Source organism: Columba livia, chromosome 11 (assembly GCF_036013475.1).
Source record: "Columba livia isolate bColLiv1 breed racing homer chromosome 11, bColLiv1.pat.W.v2, whole genome shotgun sequence".
NCBI classification, from domain to species: domain Eukaryota; kingdom Metazoa; phylum Chordata; class Aves; order Columbiformes; family Columbidae; genus Columba; species Columba livia.
Window position 1 is genome coordinate 10,626,101 of NC_088612.1, and position 21,521 is coordinate 10,647,621.

Here is a 21,521-nt window from a genome sequence, read left to right on the forward strand (position 1 = left end):
AGAGAGGGACAGGCCCTGCGGCTGCTGGACACAGGGATGGCTCCATCAAAGTCAAAAAGGCTCCATCAGCTCCTCCATCCAAGATCGTGGTCCAGTGCAGCATCACCCCACCAGCGACCGGCTCTGTTCCCAACCTGGCGATTGCGCGGCCTGACAGCCCCATCGTCAGCTCCTTCAGCGGTTTTTATTCACAGCTTTTAATGGAAAACCCCACAATTCCCTACGCCTGAGCCCTCATGCATTTTTCATTAACAATTATCTGCTATCCCAGAACTGCTTTTGATTTTTTTTTTTTTGCTAATCATCGATTGGATATTTTGTTCCCACACAGCTGGCATTTTCAAAACATAACAACCACCTCTGGAGAGGGCTCAGCAGAAGGCTGATCTTTAATGCTAATGTGCCCAGAAACCGTCAACACATCAGGTGATGAGAATTCACATCTGAGGGACCATGAGGGAGGAGGTATTTATCAGATGCTGCCTGGGAGGCTGATTTTACTGTGCTGAAAGGCTGGAAGTTGCTTAGCAAGTGATGCTCTGATGTCGTACCAGAAGCCACGTCCAACCTGTGGTGAATCCGGTCCTGAATCTGCTGTCCCATCTCAACAACAGTGGGTTTGTGCAGTCCCTTGATCCTGAGGGTTTGCTTTCCTTGGGTTCGTAGTTACTGTGTATCAGAGACAACACAGGGTGACTTAGATACCAAAGGGACCTTCACAACTTTGTGAAGCAGCAGTTTGATGGACGGGCCTTCCCATCAGCTGAGGAGCAGAGCAGCATCTTGAACACCCCACGTACTGCAGGTCTGGACCTCACTCCTTGCTGTGTTCGTTTACAAGAACGAAGTTGCTCATAAAGACACATTTTGCAATCAATTAGCACATGATATGATTTGGGATGATTTACTCTTTTTTCTAAAAATCCCTTTGGGGGCACTCAGACCTTTATTGCCATATTAAGCAGAGTTTTAATCCAAATGAATTTTTCTAGGAAACCATGTAATCTAATTAAAAAGCTCGTAGTTCAGTTTAGTAGCTTCATTACTAGTAGATTTGAGATCCATCTTTACACCGACAAATATTTTCCAAGTGCAATAGACTGATAAATCCAAGGCATAATCACAAACTGATTCTGCCTGGAACTAAGTGGGTTACAGCACTTAGTCACGCCCATGAGAATGAAACAAAGGACAACTTGAAAAAGCTCAGAGAAAAAAAAAAAAGAAATAAAACAGCCGTTGATCTGTTTCTTCCAGTTGATGGAGGATCCAGCTTTGCTGTACCAGCGAAGGCATTTTTCAGACTGTCAGCTTTGGAAACCACCAAGAATGGCCACTTGCCTGGAGTTGGGGGTCAGAGTAGACCAACGCTAATGCGAAAGAAGCCAAAAGTTCACCATGGTCAAGTAGGATGGCCCTAGGGCTCAGGTTTACAATGGCGTTACTATAGCTTGAGAAGATGCCACGTGTCAGCTGAGCCCCAGGAACCGGCTGAGCTTCCCCAGCCTGTGCCAGATGCAATGTAATCTGAGCTCACGGTGGAAAAAAATGATGCTAAATTGCATTAAACGATTGCCATAAGAAAACGATTACAGCGGCGTTCACCAAGTCACAGTTCACATGCATGTGTAGTGATAGCTCCAGGCACAGGGACTTGGCCAGGAGACATGACCATGACAAAAGATCCTACTTCTACTTTCCTCCAGCAGTGAGGAGCAATGATTTCACAGGGAAGATGTCTGGGCGAGACGCAGAGCGTGAGTTTCGTCCTGGATTTAATGGCCGTTTGTAAAGTCTTTGCTCACTTCTGACCTGCCTGGAGATGCACTCATTTCCCTTCTCCCATTTCTGCTCTGTTCATAGGGTAAGAGCAGCCAGGTCTCAGAATCCCACGCAATGAGCTAGAAGACCACGAGCCTGCATTGAGCAGTATCTGCACACACAAAGTTCCCTGGAGCTCTAAAAACTTCCAGCTCGGAGAAAACCTCCAGTGATTGATAAGATTTTACTACAACTCACACCTTATCCTTCATGCAACACACATCCTTCCCTCCTTCATATAACAAACCTTTAAAAAAGCCTCAAACCTGAAGACAAAAAGCCCTATTATACAGAAACTTAGAAAAATAAACCCACTTTTCTCCCCTGAGGAACAAGCCATGGTGCCTGCACAGCACTTCCCAACAGTCTGAACTGAAGGTCCAGACCCTCCAGCGAGGTTGGGTAGTTGCATTTCATGAGACACCATTTTTAATACAGATAGCAGTTCTATGACACTACAGAGTACAATTCTCTACCAATAATTCAGGTTTACAACACAGGTACTATTATTTTGCAGTATATTGTTCCATGCTATTTCCATAGAAACTATGTTGTCAACTTGTAATTTTCTCACTAAGTGCATCCCACCATATCATCGCCTCCGTACAAACACTCCCACCGCCTTGCACGAAAATGCAGTTATTTAGTACTCAGCAAAAACACTCTTCTCTGGTGAGATAAAAGGCTGAAGTTTAGTGGAAGTCAGCTTCTACACAAATATTATTTCAAATATATTTGCGTTTGCACAGCCAGGCAGGTCACTGTTTGGGGGTTAAAGTGTGGAGTGAATGAGGTCCCTGCCAAGTCCAGGGACAATGTTTGGTCCTTCCAGAAATACCCAATGAGGATCAGGACAAAAGTGAAACTTCTGACAGGTTTCTGTATCATCAGTCAAAGTCTAACACTGATGTCCTGGTACAATAAAGCACGAAGCACTGAATTGTAAGCCTAAAAAGTGCAGCTAATAGGACTGGTGCAGTGTTTTAGCATATCAAAGCCCAAGTTAAATCCACTGGCTGGCTTCTGAACATGATCACCTTCACATCAGCTCTTTGCTAATGCAGAAAGGAAGCCAGTATCTCCCCAACTTCCTTTTCAACTAGAGTCCAGATTGTTCAAAATAATGGCTTTTAATTCAAAAGCTGGGCAAGGGGCATCGCATCAGTCTCTGTGGATCCCTCATCCCCATCTTGGCCTCGAGCACATCAGCCATTACCCAGCACAATGGGGTTACGGTGACTGCAGGGCTTGCCTGGCTCCCCATGAGGTGCTGCAGACCCCCACTGCTCTCTGTCAGCCTTCACCCATCGCTCCAAAATGAACCTCCACACACACCTGCCTCAAATCTGCTATCTGTGCAAAAGCTGAAGTCTGTATGAGCCAATTTGCTCTTTCATAGAATCATAGAACCATTTCGGTTGGAAGAGACCCTCAGGATTGAGCCCAATCATAACCCGACTCTTGCACTAAACCATGTCCCTAAGAACCTTGTCTAAATGCCTTTTAAACCCCTTCAGGGATGGTGACTCCACCACTGCCCTGGGCAGCCTGTTCCAATTCTGGAAAGAATTTTTTCCTAATATCCAATCTAAACCTCCCCTGGCGCAACTTGAGGCCATTTCCTCTTGTCCTGTCACTTGCTAGTCCAGAGAAGTGACCAACACCCTCCATGCTACAACCTCTTTTCAGGCAGTTGTAGACAGCGATAAGGTCTCCCCTCAGCCTCCTTTTCTCAAGGCTGAACAGCCCCAGCTCCCTCAACCGCTCCTCCCCAAGAGGGAAGGGACAGCATCTTCTGGACCATCAGGTAGGTCCTGATGGACCATCATGTCAGTCCTCCATGTGTAGTAACTCCAGATTGATGCTGGGGAATGGCAGAACCCATCTGTGTGTCCCACACTGCCCTCCACCCCCTCACTGAAGAACCAGCAGCCAGTGCACCAGGACTTACCTGTTGTTATTCTTCAGCTTAATGTGGTCACTGGTCTCCAGGATCTGCCCGTTCCTAAGCCAAGTGATCTGCGGGGGTGGTTCCCCTTGGGCCACGCACGTGAAGATGGCAGTAGTGCCCACGGGCCTGGAGATGGACTGGGGATGCTGCACAAACTCTGCGGGGGCTGCAAGGAGGAAGGAGAGTGAGAAAAGTTGTAATGATCCCACTTTGTCCTGGTACATACAGCTTGAACTTCAATGAGTCTTGTTTGCCTTGGAGCATGGAATACTCAGCCAACCCACAGCACAGGCAGCAGGTAACTATGGTTTGGATGGTATATCTGTAATTTAAAGAGTGGCTACAAAGACGACGAGACTCCCTTTCTACAAGGAGTCACACAGGGCGATGGGTGCAAGTTACTCTTGGGGAGATTCCAATTGGACACTAAAGGAAAATTTTTCATGATGAGAACAACCATCCACTGGAATAATCTCCCCAGGGAAGTGGTGGATTCCCCAACATTGGCCAGTTTTAAGATTCAGCTGGACAGGGTGCTAGGCCAGCTTGTCTAGACCATGCTCTTGCCAAGGAAGGTTGGCCCAGATGATCCTTGTGGTCCCTCCCAGACTCGTATTCCGTGATTCTATGATTCAATGCTGCAATTTGGTTGCTGTGTGAAGAGCAGAGGTGGGTCCTGCAGGGTTCAGATGAACAGCATTAAGGTCTAAGCCCCTTCACATCACATCTCCCCAGTGAAAGCAACCTTAAGGCTGCAAAATAATCCATATCTGACAAAGGTTATTTAAAAACGCATCCTGCCTGTTCGGGGAGCAGGCTGGGAGGTCAGAACCTCTGGTGGTTTGCACATACATCAAATGGAAAGTATACAAACCGTTCGTAGTGCGTGGCACCACGTGGGGCCATCACCCGGCAGAAACGAGCCCTCTGCTATGGAGGCATGCAAAAATCAGCACATATTGACAGTACAAAGAGTGGTGGGGAAGAAAGGCTGCAGCTCCATGCGGCAGTTACTGCATTTGCAGTTGGGGAGATCTGCTGTTTCACTGATGGCAGAGCTACAGCCTTGCCCAAAGGACCCGTATGCCATCAGCAAACTGCTCGCAAATAGAAAGCAATGTATACAGTGTACAGTTTGCATACAGCAACCTGGCAGGTTGTTCCTTCCCAAGTAAATACCAGGTTTGCTGCAGACTCTCCTGGTAGCAATAGATCAAGAAGTCTTTCTACCCCAGATCTGCACCTGGGACCCTTGGGGTCCTACCAAGCCTGGCAGAAGATTCCACCATGGCTGTAACTGCTGCTCACCTCATAACCAAGTGTTTTCACCTTTAACTGTAACATCTTTAAACACAAAGTGATTTCCATCCTTCCAGCAGCTCAAAATAGATTTAAAATCATTTATCAGAATAAACCAGCATATCAGCCTACAGGAAGCAGGGCCTGAAAGACACTGCTAAATAGGCTGAGTTTATTCAAGCAGTTACGCTTCAAAGGGCAGAGTGATAAATATACTCCAAGTTACTGCTGAAACCTAAAATCAGGTGGAACCGGCAGCCGTCGCAATGAAGACAAACAGAGGAGAGGCTAGGGCCTGTAATGAATTTACCAACTAGCATCACGTAATGGATGGCTGGTGTTGAATTTCTCCGACAAAAGCAAAATTACCCAGGGAGACACACTTGATGCCACTCGCTGGCGTCTTCCAAGGAGGGGGTTGGTGGGCTCAGAGATGCTGGGAGAAAGGAGCAAACTGATCCATGAAAATGTCTCGAGGGGTGGTCAGGCTATGAAAGACCTGTACCTTGTGGTTCATGGCCAAAAAAACCCCTCGGGGTTTGCTTCAGGAGCTGTGCCAGGGCAGAGCATCACCACAGCTGCAGAGAGGCCAAAGCACAGGGCAAGGTGAGTGCGTGTAAGAGCGAAGTCATGCACATTGTAAGTCCTGCAAGCAGGAAGACACAAATTCATTGCAGAGCCTGTCTACCTCACAAAAAGCCCCCCTTTGCATTTTCAATAAACAAAGGGAAGCACAGCATGGCAGGTCTGACTTATGTTAGTGGGGTGTCTGCTGGCAGACTTTACTGTCAGGCCACTTCTGTTGGCACTTGGCTCTCTTAATGAACCTGATCTCAGCAACCTAACGAACATGTGTTCTCTTGCTAAACTTCCCCAGGTGCCAACTGATCCCCTGTCCTTTTTCCCTCCTACATTTTTAGTTCCCCTCTAGAGTTATAAATTAAGATAAAATTCAGGATGGGTTCAATAAAAGTTGGAAGCATGGATACATGGGGAAAAAACCCGCTTCCCTTCAGTGAACGGTCCTTTTGTGGTGTACAACAAGAGCATCTGATACTTGATTTTCAAGAATTCCTTAACCTCCCGCCCCCTACTTTGCGCTGGCGCAGTTTTGCAGGAGCAATTATTTTGCAATGGCTGTGCACATCCTTGCTTTCACCTGGGCTCACGAGCTACACAAGTCATACATGCAGGTGCAGACCCACGATGTCAAGGAAGGGCCCAGATGCCTTCCAGCTCCTCGCCGCAGCTTCATTAAAGATCTGGCCACTTTGCTTCACCAAACCTCAAACCCGCTGTGTGTTCCAGCAGAAACAAAGTTTAAATAAGGAAAGAAGCATCCAGTGTAACCCTTCTGGGATCACCGGCTCTCCTTATCCTCATTAGACCGTATCAGGAGGGACAAATTGGGGCAGTGTCATGTGGGGACTCAGGGGTAACGAAGGTGCAGCTGCGGCCGTGGGCTCAGTGCCAGTGATGCTATTCAGAAACCCAGCCCCTTGGGTTCCTCAGGCTCCTGCTCCCCTCTGCCACCCCTCCTCTTTGCTGTCTCGCTAAACACAACTGGATCAAAACCCTGTTTAACTTGTTTAAAGTCTCCGGGGAGCAGGCGGCTGCTCCTTCCAATGGCTCCTGTCTTGTGCTGAGCTGTCCCTGCTTGGTGGCATCTCTTGCTGCAAGACAGGGGATGTGCCGCTGCTGTTCCTGGCTCTCTTCAGACATTGTTCTGCCCTGTTCAGGTCTCACCCTCCTTTTTTTTTCGGCACAAAAGGTGCAGCCCATGCTGCAGCAGAAACCCACGGAGCTAAAAGGCTCCTTGTCCCCATCACCTGCTTCCAACAGCATCAGAGAAAGGATATAGAATCATTTTGGTTGGAAAAGATGCTCAAGATCATCAAGTCCAAGTATTAACCCAACACTATCACTAAACCATGTCCCTAAGAACCTCACCTTCACATCATTTAAACCCCTCCAGGGATGGTGACTCCACCACTGCCCTGGGCAGCCTGTTCCAATGCCCGACAGCCTTTTCTGGGAAGAAATTGTTCCTAATATCCAATCTAAACCCCCCCTGGTGCAACTTGAGGCCATTTCCTCTCATCCTGTCACTTGTTACTTGGGAGCAGTGACCAGCATCCTCCATGGTCCAACCTCCTTTCAGGCAGTTGTAGAGAGCGAAGAGGTCTCCAGCACCTCAATGTCTTTCTCGTAGTGAGAGGCCCAAAAGTGAACCCAGGATTCGAGGTGCCATAGTCCGGGTGCCACCACGGTCTTACCACAGGGACAGACATGGACCAGGCTGTACCTGAACTGGTGTTTGTACCAGTGTCCCCAGATAAGGTGTCCCTCATCCTTCATAATTAGCAGAGCATCTTGTCAGGGCTCATCTCACCCTGCATGGAGTCACAGTGGCCTGAACACCTCTCCCCCTTCCACCCTATGTGCCAAAATGCCATCAGGGATGGTGCAAGGAAGCATCTCTCATTCCTCCATGAAGATCTTAATTAATTAAGAACACCATTCAGAGCAGAGAATTCAAACCTGGTGAGGAGGAGCCAGCAGGATCCAACCCTGGCTTGTGAAGGATGAAGAAACCAGAGCATTGATTATTCAGGACTTAATGGGAGGGAGGGGATCATGCAGTTTTAATGAATATTTAAAGGCATGACATTGGTATCAAAAAGCAATAAAGCTTAATACCACCCCCAGAATCATTAATTAAGTGCTTCAATAGCTTCTGCTGTGCTCAACAAACTGTGATAGCACAAAGATGCACTGTAACAGTGTGTTGTCACAGGGGACATCTCAGCTCAGTGGTGACCGGCCACCAGTGTGTCCCCCGAGGTAACAGGAGCTTTGCTGCTCTTGCCATGAGTGAGGTGTGGGGCTCATTGCAGCACCCGAAAACTCACAGAGAAGAGGACGGGGGAGCATGGACAGCCAATGGACCGGTGCCAGGCGAATCCTTGCCCCTTGCTCCTCAGAATGAAGCCGTCATTAATTCTCAAGTAAGAGTGGCACAGTGAGAGAAGGAGGCTGGGGTGAGGAGAAGGAAGAAAAACATGGAACACATCCCACTGCTGCAGAGCTCCAGCTTGCATCTTGGTGGGACAAGAAGTTCATGATACCCACCAATGGCTGATGGACAACCTCCTTGAGAGCTCTATGCCTGTTTCCCAGGGGACATGAGCCACTGGCGTCTTTCTGAGGGGCTCAGGCACCCTGACTCACTCCAGCATCCCAACACACTAGATCCAAGTCCCACCTGTCCCCTGAGAAGTATTAATAAAATGTGGGCAGGGAGGGGACTGTTCCATGGGGCACACTGACCCATATATATGACCTACATCTAAGACTGACAATATTCAAGAAGCAATTGCACAATGTTCCCAGACACACAGTGTGAATTTTGGGGTTGTCCTATGCAGGGGCAGGAGTTGGGACTCGATGATCCTCGTGGCTGCCTTCCAACCCAAGACATTCTGCAACTCTATGATATAGCACGTACTAAAGCTGGTTGTGCAGCATGAATTTAGGTTTAGGGCAAAACTTAAGACAAACCAAGTACCACAAAGCCGAGCCTAAAACACAGCAACTGCGATACATCCGGGGCTGAATTCAACCCCGCAGCCAAGGCTTGCAACACCAGCGAGCAATAACGATGGAAGAAATACCAGGAAACCCAGCAGTGGCCGGATCTGCTGGACCAAGGAGCGCTGCCCAGTTCTGCCAGCAGAAAGCAAGGCGAACAAGGCAGTCATTGTCAGCAGAGCCTTCCAAAACACATCTCTACGATGGGCACTCATTTATGAGATGGGATCTCATTTTTCTGCATAGCTTTCAGGAGGAAATGAAGCGTGGAGCACAGAACACTGGTGACCATCTGGCCATTCACAGCCCATCAGTTTGTTATGACACCAAACACATAATAAAGCACAAAAGCTTGCACAGGAGGTAGAGAGAAAGCACTTTGATATATATTTTTTCTTTTTTAATTTTTTTTCCTTGCCACCAAAGCCTGCTCTTCCCTTGCACCACACGCACACCCTCCATTTCAGCCAGTGACACATTCGGCCTTTCGACAACTCCCCCCATGAGACTTTCATTTGCAGCCCCAGCACAAAGCAATATTCAAATGGCTGTGCCGCGGATCTGAAGAAAAAAATTGAAAGTTTCTTATGGGAGAACCTTTACAAAAGAGATCAAAGGAGCCTAAATGGCCAGGGGAGGGCAGGGAGGGAGGGAGGGAGCGGGGGATCAACGCCTTCTCCTCTGAAGGGAGGAGGAATTCCCAGGAAGATAATAAGACTGCGTTAGATGATCTGAAGGAGACCCTGCAATGCGAAAGGATGTTATTGCCAGGGAAAGAGCAGAGCCCGGCACCAGGACCCCACTGCTGTGGTGGGGACAAGGACCAGTGCTGGCAGTGGGAGGGTGGACGTGGTCTATGTCCCAGCCTCCCGCTAACTTCTTGCCTTATGACAGGAAGCATCGCATTTTCTCCCCCACTTTCCCACCTATAAAACGCGTGTCCTTCAAAAGAGGCTGGCACAAGTTAATTTGTGCCTCCAGGCACTTGAAAGATGCCTGTGTAAAGGCGCGAGTACCTGGCCTGGTATCGTCCCAGCCCTGTGCTAACTTCCTCTCCAACCAGGCTTTTGATTGCCTGCTCTTTGCGTTTCCTCTCTTTAGGGATGTAATTTGCATCGTTGATATCCTGACAAAGATAAAAACCCCAAGGTCTGCCATGTCAGTCATTATTTGTGTTTTCTTCCCAGACAAACCTGAACAGCAATCACTTGTACCTCTCAGCTGCAAAATCCAGGCAAAAAAAAGATTCGGAGGAAGGAAAATCTGCTTCCAGAGGGAGGGTGAGCAAGCCTGGGAGGACTCCAGCTGCCTGGCCGCAGTCTGCCACGAGCTTCCCTGGGGCAGGACAGGCCCATGAAAACCACGAAGCATTTTATGGACGGACAACAGAAGCTGGGGTCCTGGACACTGCAGCTCACGTCTAAGGGCTACTCCAAGGACATGTTCCACACCGCTGCCAGCTTCTCTGCTGAGGCTGCACGCTGGAGCATCCCCCTCCCACAGCAAGGCTGGGCTCCCATGGCCCTGTGAGTATCACTTTAGGGAAAAAATTATCATCTTGGTTCCCTGGGTGAAAACCCATAGTAAATCTACCCCAGCACTAGACCAGCTGCTCAGCAGCTGATGTTCGAATCTCCAAAGAGACTGAAAACTGCCCATCTGTAGCGACGACGAGTTGTGCTACCTTTCCCCTTCTCATCCCATTGCTAAAAGGAGCAGCCAACAGTGTCCAATAACTGAATTTTTACAACTTCATAGATTTTCCAAGCAATTTCTCTTGGCTCTGCCCACCTGCCTCCTGTACGTCAGCTTTGGGTTTAGACCTCTGCTACACACACCATCTCCTGCAGCAGCTCTAAAGGGTTTGTATTAGTATGGCAGGGTTGTTCTTAATGCCTGGGTTGGTATTTCTTAATAAGGGGACTTGTAATTGTGCCAGGGACCGCGGCTGCTGCACAAGCAATGCGGTGCTGGGTCACCACCAGCGACAAAGGGACCCATCAGGTGAGCACCAGGGCTGGAGTGGGGCACTTTCCCCATGACCAGCATAAAAGGTTCAATTAGCTCACTCTGGCAAGAGACGTATAATTTTAGATTCAGGATATCATCAGTCAATAGTTAATGAGTGAACGATGAGAGCGCGAGATGCTTTAAGTGGACGAGCTTGAAGAGGAGGTGAGTGCCTGCAATCAGGGGGGATTAGTGCCATTCAGAGCACGCTGCCAGCTGGGTTTGACTTCTGCAACCCTTCCCTGACTCCCCTCACCATGGAGACTGGTCGCACAGAGCACATGGAGGGGATTTGTTTCGTTTCTCGAGTGCTGATCTCTACTCTGGGCTGGATCACCCTTCACAAGCAGCATTTCAGGACTGTTGCAGTGGGGAAGGGGAGGAACCTGCATCTCCTGGGCATGGTCCCCAAAGGGGGCTTCACTCACACCATGGCAAGGGGCTCAGATGCAGTGTCAAGTGCTAAAGAAAACAGTCTTGCTGACTTTTTGGAAATGGCTTTAGATTTACTTAAGCCATTTCAATTGGAGAGTAATACTCTGAGTGACATCCACTGGGTATCGCTGCAGGAGCGATACCTACCATGCAGAGGAGTCCAACATGAGGACAGTGCCCATGTATCCATATCAATAAGAAACATGCAGGAGTGAAAGATGAATTTGGCCAATTAATTCAGCCTAGGCTTTCTACTGAGATGTACAAGTACAGTAACAAGCAACAAGCAGTGCCTGCTAAACCAAATACATGCTTATGATGGAGTGGGAAACCATTGCAACCTGTGCAGCTGAGGCCTCAGTTGAGTGATGACTGGTTGCCACTGACATACACCCACCTGGAAAGCCACATGTCTAGAAGAGAAGTCCTTTGTCTGATCACAGAATCAAGGAATGGCTTGGGTTGGAAGGGACCTTAAAGATCATCTTGTTCCAATCCCCCTTGCCATGGGCAGGGACACCTTCCACTAGACCAGGTTGCTCAGAGCCCCGTCCAATCCGACCTTGACACTTGCAGGGATGGGGCATCCACAGCTTCTCCGGGCAGCCTCTGCCAGTACCTCACCACCCTCATGGGGAAGAATTTCTTAATTCTACCTAATCTAAATATCCCCTCTTTCAGTTTACAACCATTACCCCTTGTTTTATCACTATGTACCCTTGTAAAAAGTCCCTTGTAAAATGTCCCTCTCCAGCTTTCTTGTAGGTTCCCTTTAGGTGCTGGAGGCTGCTGTAAGGTCTCCTCAGAGACCCCCTTCTGCAAGCTGTACAATCCCAACCCTTTCAGTCTGTCTCATAACAGAGCTGTTTCAGCCCTCTGATCAGTCCTCATGGCCTCCTCTGGACTTGCTCCAATAGGTCCATGTCCCTCTTATGTTGGTGGCCCCAGAGCTGAACACAGCACTGCAGGTGGGGTCTCACCAGAGCAGAGTAGAGGGGCAGAATCACCTCCCTGACCTGCTGGTCATGCTGCTTTTGATGCAGTCCAGATGCAGTTTGGTTTTCTGGGCTCCACACCCACATTGCTAGGCCATGTGAAGCTTCTCATTAAGAGAGAAGCAAAGTCAGGATCTGTCCAACCAAACCCATCCCAGCACCCAGGCGACACGTGGAGCCCGCAGAGAGGGCACAGTGATGTGGGCATCGCTGCTCCCCGAGTCCCGGGTTTGCTCACCTTGTACCACCAGCCTGCCCTGCGCTGTCCTTCGCACCCGAGTGCCAGGTTTGTTGGCCGCGCACACGTAGATGCCAGAATGCTGCACGGTGAGGTCTGAGATCATGAGATTTCCCGTCCCCAGCACCTGGATCCCCTCCACGCCGATTGGACGGCCATCTGAAAGAAGGGGAAAAGGATAAGAGTCACGTGCTGGACCTTTGTGTGAAGTTCTCTAGGGCACAGCCCTTACTGAAGCCAGTCTAAGTACTCATGGAGTGGTGCCACGCTCTGTTATAGGGATTTGCCAAGTCAAGTGAATAGGTCTTAGCTGATGCTCTTAGCAGAACTGCCTTCTGGACAAAACACATGATCCTCAGTCACATTTGCCCAAAATCGTACTTTGTGCTGCTTGGAAAACCAAAGTACCATCAGAAGAAATACGAGAGCTTTCAATTACATCTTCAGATTAAGATGAAACACCCAGAATATTTTCAATAGAATGGTGAAGCCACGTTAAATCATATCAGTTTCTGTGAGCCATTGCCTGCCCGGGTTCTCACATCAGATTGAGCAAGGATCCAACCAGACCAACAACCTGCTCCCAACAGAGATGCTCTGGGAGGGAGAAGACCAGGCAGCGTACAGCAGGACTTCCCTGATGAACTGTCCCCGCAATTATGACTTGAGAATACCCTAAGCCTTTTTACCTGCTAACTCTTGATGGATTTTTGTTGGCCGGATCCATCTCACTGCTTTTGGAAACTATGTGAGCACTGCATTTTCGGTTCCTTAGCTCTTGAACATACAATAGCTTAGGGTCAAGGAGCCAAACTCTGAGCTGGGTGGTTAGATCTGCTCAGCTGCTCTGGCTTGGAAGGGCAACTGGAAAGGGCTGACTTCATCCTGAGTCTGTGGCAGGCCAAAACAGCTCAGTATCAGGGAATTAACCCTTTTCCAACAAAACTTGTTTTCACTGGAAAATTCCCAGCCAGCTTTAATTACATTGTGTTTCATTAGTATCAGGCCATTGCTTTTTATTGTTGTGTTGGTTTGTGTTTTAAGAGGGTGGTGAGAGCCTGGCCCAGGCTGCCCAGAGAGGTGGTGGATGAACCATCCCTGGAGACATCCCAGGCCAGGCTGGACGGGGCTCTGAGCAACCTGAGCTGGTGAAGATGTCCCTGCTCATGGCAGGGGTGGCACTGGGGGAGCTGGGAAGGTCCCTTCAACTCAAACTGTTCTGTGATTCTATGCCTGACCTCAAGCAGGCTTCATGCTTCAACACAGGCACTCAGGACCAGTTAAAAGTTATCTTGCCATCACATGCTTTAGATGTAATATCATGCTTTGCATAATAAAGAATATTACGAGGATATGGGCTGTTCATAACCAACAGGTTCTGGAATAGATTGGGAAACATGAAGGCAAAGCAGCACTCAAGGAGAGGGACAAATTAACCATCAACCAGAAAATGCCACTTTGCAACCTGCTGCCCAGAAAGCACTTGGAACCACATGGAAAAGCACATGATTGGATGGGGAGCAAGTGTCTCTGTCAGCATTAATCAGAACAGCACAGGTTCATCAGCTCGCAAGCCTGGGATGTGGAAGTGAGGGATCCTATTTCAGATTAACAGCTGGGAAACACCAGCAAAACATGGCCTGAAAGCTACAAAGCACTTCACAAATGCATCTCCTGCCATGCTCTTTATGTATTAGTTTTCAGGAAATTTTTAAACTTCAAGGTTTTCTTGCTTCATTAGGCAGGCAATGCCAGACCACTTAATTATTTGCGTTGCAAAGAAAAATGCTCGGGTCTTGTAGAGAGAGAAAAACAACGTCATTAAATGATTAAATGATCACATAGCTGGCCAAGCCACTGCAGCAGTAAATGTCTCAGTCATAAAAAGGACAGTAAAACATGACCTGTCCCACATTTAATGAGCAGTAGGAAGGAACCATTCCTTTCAAACATCGTTGGAATTGAAGTGTAAAAGAGGCCTGAATTAAATTCAAATTAAACTTGATTTCATCTTTTAAATTAGACCTTTTGGAAGTTCACATTTACAATAGGCATAAAAATCAAATCTCTCTCTCGAGGGAGGGACGGGACCAGTGAAAAATGTGGAGTGGCCACCCCTGGATGCTTCATCACATCGTTGCCTCAAGAAATACCACAGAAATGTGACTTGAATGTCAGTAGTTTTATTGTATTATTTATAACGTGCTACATAATTTAAGCAGGCAAAGACCCAGCCTGCAGCAGGTACTCCACACAGGCCAAACCCCAGCATCAACACGTCTCCAGTTGCCTCTCTAGCTCCAACTATTAATTAGAGGTGCTGGTGGTCTGAAGAAACGTCTCCTGTCAACCTAGCATCCTTCATCTCCTTAAAGAACAAGGCTTTCCCAGCTCAGAAATCTCAGGGGATCTGCCATTTGAGTCAGAGATCGTGGCCAACTCTAACAGCCAGCAGAGACTACCGTGCCAGATCATCCCATACGGCTCTTGCTCAGTTCCTCCCTTCCAAAGAGCACTGGAAAGGAATAATAAAGAAATATCTCCTGCTCCATCCTCCTCCTCACTCTGCTGTGCCTCACTCCACCTGAGCCATCCTGTGACCAGCTAGAAGGTCTCTTCAGCTAATACCAAGCCCAACTTAGTAACACTGACAAAGTGCATAAATAATACAGAGTATTTACACAAGAAATTCCTCACGTCTTGAAAGCTCAGCACTTTGTAGAAGCGCCGTGCAGAGGTACTGACATCTCGCACCTGCTTTGCAAAAGTTTCTGTCTATTTTAACCCATTTCACTTACACGGAGACCTGAAGAGTGGCTTGGAACAAGGGATCCAAACCCTGAAAATCCAGACTCCTGGCATCACTTGCCATCATCTCTCCATGGAGGAGAACTGAAAGACTGCAAAATCTAACACTAGTGTTAGTGTACAAAGCTCCCAGGACTCACGTAGGTTTGAAACTGCTGCCCACTTAACACAACCTTGTACTTCTTTTTGTGAAGTCAACAGCAGAAAATTTGAGGGATTAAAACAAGCCAGTCCGGGTGGAAATGTCTGACATTCCCCCCGTTGAACCCCAGTTGATGAGGGCTGAAAAGGAGTTTCAGCTGGTTGTGAAGAGCAGATGGACACAACGGATGAAGAAAGGAGAATATTCTCCAAAGGGGAGATGCTCCCAAGGGATATCCTCGCTATGGACAAGTAGAGGCTTCCAGGTTGCCCACAGGAGTGAAATCTGAATGAAAGAGCCCTGGGGTTTGGAAGCCACATTATTTATTTTTCCAAGGTGTATGTGATGCTTTCTGGAGCCTATTCTCCGCCTGCTAACCAAGTGATTGGCACACCGGCACTAATTACGGAGACCCGTTAAAACGTGCCAGGCGATATGAATATGCAATGACATGAACGTCTTTCTTTTATAAGTAGCAAGTAGAAAGAAAGTAACAACTTTCTAATGTTGATCATTTAGCTCTTTTGTGAATTCTTTGTATTGTGCCACAGTAGCCTTCTACTTTTTAGACACATGGGTCTCCTGCTTCAGCGGACACTGGGCACCGTGGATTAGCATATTTAGAGTACATTGCAACAGTTGACTATTCAGTATGTGAAGTGGTGAAATTTACTCTATTATTTCTAAACACTTACGGGAACTGCGCTCCTGTCAACCAGTCAGCCATCCAATGCAAGCTTCTGTGTCCAATAAGTTACCAATTAATTGGCTCCTACAATTGTTGTATAGTTTACTTCTTGAATGGCTTCCTCTTTAGTAATTTCCTTCCCATTGTGCGCGCCTTTCTGACAACTTCTGTATAACACTATCAGATAATCACTGTCTTTTTCTCTCTTGCCTCACTTTTCTATATCTCTCTAAATAGTTTATTATTCTGCCTTGGTACCTTTTATGGAGGCCAGCTCAGTGGCCTGTCACTTAAAAGGTAAAGATACATTAAAATCGTCATTCATTCAAAAGGCTTTGCAGTAAGTGCCCAGGATATTCATTTGTGCGCACATACAGGTCCAAGTCTGAAGTGCGTCGCTCTGAAAGGAAAAGCCCTATCTTCCCCGAACGAACCCTTAATGATTTTACATTTCTCTCAGAGCCTGCTCTCTAATGAATGTTGACATTTCATGCACGGCGAGACACAGGAATTCTGTTTGTGGTCGGGAGGGCTACAACATATTCCCAAGGAAATTAAATTCAAAATTGATCGTGTGACACTCAAAAACTGGCCCAGAATTGGAAATATTTTCTTCAAGCAAAATATAGCTGCCTTCCCCACTGAAAACCAGCCAGGTTTTAGCAAAGCCAAAGCAAAAAGTGCAAATGTTGTTATGGTTTGCTTTCCCCTGCACCAGAAAGCTGTAAAAGCAAAATTGTTCTTTTGCTCCTTTCTGACAGAAAAAATGCCAAAATGTCAAAACTGTGAGCAAAACTGTTTGGTGAGACTGTCTGAAGTGCAAAGACCCAGCATAATGACAATGTCATGACTCTATTTTGACCAGGCAAGAAAGATGTTCACATATAATTGACCTTTGTTGTTGTTGTTTAAATTAAGTCAGGTTTATTGCTAAATCAGCTGCATCTCTCTAAGACTTTGTGGCCACGGATGCTTTTAATTTCTGGGAGTGGATGAGAAGGTGGTTTTTTTTTTTTCCAAGTTGACTAATTTAACTGGTTGCTTAAGCTGAACCAGCTCTGCAGGAGGAAACTCTGGAAGAAGACCCTCAGATGGGCAGAAGTCACACATACAGATGACGGATGCTCAGGACTGTCCAGTCCAGCATCAACCCCTCTCCCTCCTCCTGCTCACACAGACACAGAGACATTAAAACACTCCTGAAATGGCTACAAAGAGACCACAAACCCACCAACTCATCAGACAGCCTGTAAGCCATGCCGCTGTCAAGACGTAAACTAAACAAGATCTTGTGATGCTTCGGACAGGAAATATTCCTACTGAAGAGGAGGGATAAAAACAGGATCTGTTTCCCATTAACCAGCTCTAATTCTGCTGCTGTGCAGTGTGGAGAGGGTATTTATTTTGGCAGAAGGCAATGCTGAGCCCAGACCATCCAGACAAACATCGCATGGAGCTATTACATCTTCATTATTGCACTGCTCTAAAGAGACAAGTGTTTTGAAGAAGGTAATAAGCACTTATAATTAAGGCAATTATAAAGTAGTTTATTATAGTTGAGCACTAACATAGAGGTGCCTTGTGTCAAAGAGAACCAAACTAGTGATACAGCCTATCTGGGGAATTTTTAAAACAGCATCAATCTAACAGTTATGGCTCTGGAGGAAAAAAAACCAAACCACACAGCTAGTGGCAGACAAGAGCTGATTTTACAAACCATCGGAGGATGTGAGCAGGAGGGCAAAGACGGAGAAATCATGCGATTGATGTTGGATACGTGTCCGTGTCCCCTGGCAGATGGCTCTGGGGTGGGAAGAGCTGGACCCTGACCCTTGGAGAGCCACAAGGATGAAGTCCACATCCATCCCAGCAGCATGAGACAGGATTATCCCTGCTTCTCCACCTCGGGGGACGCAGGGAGATTAGCATCCCAAAATTACATTACCTTGAGGACCACAAAGGTTTGGGAAATAACACACCAAACCCAACCCCACAGCATGCACAGGCGGAATTACAAGCTCCGGAAGGTAAAACAAAAGCCACCAGGTCTTTGGTCCACACGGATTTCTACAGGGCAATGGAAGTGTTGCTCTGGGCAAAATAGTTTCTGAGCTACTATCGCCAAGTTAGAGCCTAAAATAACTCTTTCAGACTGGGAGAAACACGGCACTTTGCTCTTCCTCGCCTGTATGACACCATTAGATGCTGCCTCTGGTTTTCTTGTTGATTAAAAAAAATATCGTGCATTTGCTTTTTCAGAGCTTCAAACACGCTACTTTAAACACTCTCTTTCCCCTCAAGTTTTTTTAAAACTCCCTGAACAGGCAGCAAGTTTCTTTCAAGGCTGTTTTACGTGAAAGATGTATTTGTGTATGATATTGCTTCTCTAGCCCAACAGTGGTGATGTTTTTGATGCAGCTGAAGAAGATGCTGTCACTTGAGGAAAGACAAAATTATCACCTTTCATGAAACGTCTACAAGTTTAACCAACCCACTTCTCTATCGGGTGAAAATAAGATCGTGGCAGAGAGAAAAAACAAAGCGTAGACGCAAGGATAAAAAGCACTTCAAGCCTACAATTAACTTCAGTGGAAATGGAAAGGGTGAATCACTTGTTGCGTAAAATACACAGTGGCATCTACCTATTGCCTGTGTGATAGCAATGGAGAGGAGGAGGAGGAAGAAATCCTGGTCATCCCAGGGCTTACCTAGGCGGCTCCAGGAGACGATGGGCCGGGGATTGCCGGTGGCAATGCATTCCAGCACAGCGGTTTGATGCACCGTCAGTGTGAGGTTCTCCGGACCAACAAGAATCATGGGGTCCTTGTAAACACTGGAGCGGGAGCCTGCAAGGACAGTGTCGGCATTAAAAGGTACCCGAATCTCCCTTTTTTCACAGAAACACCAAGGGCTTTGTGCATCCTTGAAGTACAAATGATGTGGGTGGCTGGCATAATCCTGGATAAATTTAAGATGCATATGAACAAAAGGAGCGTAATGTTTGTATGACAGTCACAGCACCTGATATTCCTGGTTAAAACGCCTCGGCCAGCCAACCCGGCCACAAGCAGCCCTGTTAACACCCAGATACGGGCGGCATGAAGAAGGAACCATGCTGGGAAATGCAGTGAGCAGATGTGTAGGAAAAACATGGTACGCAGGGAGAAGATAACCTGCTGGGCAGCTCGTGCAGACAGGAATGCAAATAAATGGAGGAGTTGCTTTGTCTTTCAGTATCTCAAGCCATAAAGCAATCCATGCAGTCCACAATGCCTAAATCTGCCTCTCTGCAAAGATCCTCTATTGCTGCTGGTGTCATTTGCCCCAAAGTCTTGTCCTGGGGCACGGAGAGTGATGGAGGTTTCAGTCTCTGGCTCCTGCTGAGGATCTTTTTGAGAGGAAACTCAAGGAAACTTCTCTAATGACTGCAGCCCACAGGGTAGTTATAGAATCATTTTGGTTGGAAAAGACCCTCAAGATCATCGATCATCAAACTCAACTGTTAACCCAACCCTGGCACTAACTCGTGTCTTTTAAATCTCAACTCTATGTCTTTTAAAACCGTCCAGGGATGGTGACTCCACCACTGCCCTGGGCAGCCTGTTCCAATGCCCGACAGCCCTTTGGGGAAGAAATTGTTCCCAAGATCCAACCTCAACCTCCCCTTGTACAGCTTGAGGCTGTTTCCTCTTGTGCTGGCGTTTGTTCCTGGGGAGAAGAGTCCAACCCCCTCCATACTACCCTGCCTTTGACAGCACCCCTGTCCTGACCCACCCTGGTGGAACTGGGTGCAGGGAGATGATGCATCCCATCGCTTTGATGTAATCACAATACAAACATCGCTCATGATGCGATTGCTAACTGTTCATTTGCACTACAGTAGCACCAAGTGTTAGCAACCAAGAATAAAGCCTATTGTACACGATGATGCACAGACCCACGATAAAATAAAGCACTGGCACAATGACACTGGAAACCAAACAGGTACGGGATTAGCAAAAGAAACCACATTTCACCAGACAGGATAACACCACTAGACAAAAACATCATTCTGTGTCAGGTACAGCATTTTGTCCCTAAAAAGTGCCTTATCCCTTGGCCAAAGTTCCCTTCAGCCTTTACTCAGATTTCTCAGGAGCAGGAGAGGATGAAAAAAATGAGATATTCTTAGTTTCCCATAAGTAAACAAGAACACTGATAATCTCTGCATTACTCTCCTAATTTCCGAGGAGAGACAGGTGATTTTCCAGAAATGCTGAGGTCAAGCAGTGTTTAAGGAATTCCAACAATCTGACAGCTGCTGCTGGCAAAAATGCTCCATACACCTGCAAAGAGAAACACTTGGGCTGGTGTCGGTCCCCGAGCAGGAGGGGGACACGAGGAGGGCTGGGGAGCCAAGCTCTGCCTTGGGCTGGGCTTTGCTGGAGGGATCATCCCAGCACACAGACTTTCCAGTGTCCAAAACGCTCGTTATAGAGAAGCGATCCACCAAAACCTGTCTGCGCGGGTTTTTTTCTCCAAGAAAAAAAACCATGTCTTTTCTTCCTGCATTTTTAGCATTGCACTTTGACAGCAGCTCAGGGGCTGAAGTCGGGGCATTAGCAGGGGGATTTCGCAACAGTCCAAGGGCAAGCACAGATCAGAGCGGCTCATTTGTTAATCGTTCCTAGAGGGGCTAAATGGGGAGTGACAAAGCAACTCAGGAGTTGTGTCTAAATAGGCAAAATCCAAGAAAAATCACCGTGTCAGTGTGACTTAAAAGCTGACTTTTCTCAATAAATGCATTTCACTGCAAGCCATAAAATGCAGATTTTTTGATGAGAACCAGAATGCACAATAAATTCATATGACCGGCTGGTTAACCCCAAGAGATCTGAAAAACAATACCTTCCCCCTCAGCACCTCAGAGTGCCTTTAAAACCCATGTAGATTTATTGTTCTAAAACACAATACTAAATGTTCACGCTTAGAATAATACGATATCATCATTGTATTACACAGTGATTTCAATATTTCAGAACATAGAGAAATGAAATGAATTGTCCAAGGTCACCCAAGAACATCCGTAAATGGGAGCGGAGACAAAAGCAGAATTTATACACCATTCTATTTTGGGAATAAGAAATTAAAAAATCACACTGTTTGATTCATACTCTGAGTCCTAAATATACATTTGGGTTTTCAGGTGTGGGAAACATTTCCACCGCTGGTCACCTTCTCCTGCAAAGGCCACATAACGGTCCCGTCACTTTGCTGCTGAGCAAAATGCCCACGGCAGTGGCAGCTCCAGGGACAGCAGGGACAGGGACCCCGCAGGGACATGGTGACCAGACACCAGCATCATGCAAAGGGGCTGATTGTTCCCAGCTATCGAGGAGGAGGTTTCCTTCTCCAACCAGAAAAGCTCTTTGCTCCAGGGTTGAAAAGCGAGGAGTGACAATACGAGGGACTTGTGGCAGGTGAGTGCTGCTGGAGCTCGACAGGGTTCAGGGCAACACGGGGGGGAATTTGTTTTAAAAGGTGAAAAAGGCTCCAATGAAGCA

General features: G+C 47.2%; 1 protein-coding gene across 1 annotated transcript in view; it reads right to left on the reverse strand.

The window, feature by feature from the left end:
- Positions 1-21,521, reverse strand: part of IGDCC3 (immunoglobulin superfamily DCC subclass member 3) — a 103,858-nt gene that overhangs the window by 16,395 nt on the left and 65,942 nt on the right. The window contains exons 5-7 of the mRNA XM_065076757.1: positions 18,687-18,824; positions 12,341-12,499; positions 3,773-3,938 (exon numbers count right to left, since the gene is read on the reverse strand). Of these exons, the coding sequence (XP_064932829.1) occupies positions 3,773-3,938; positions 12,341-12,499; positions 18,687-18,824 (463 nt within the window). The remainder of the gene's footprint in view (positions 1-3,772; positions 3,939-12,340; positions 12,500-18,686; positions 18,825-21,521) is intronic.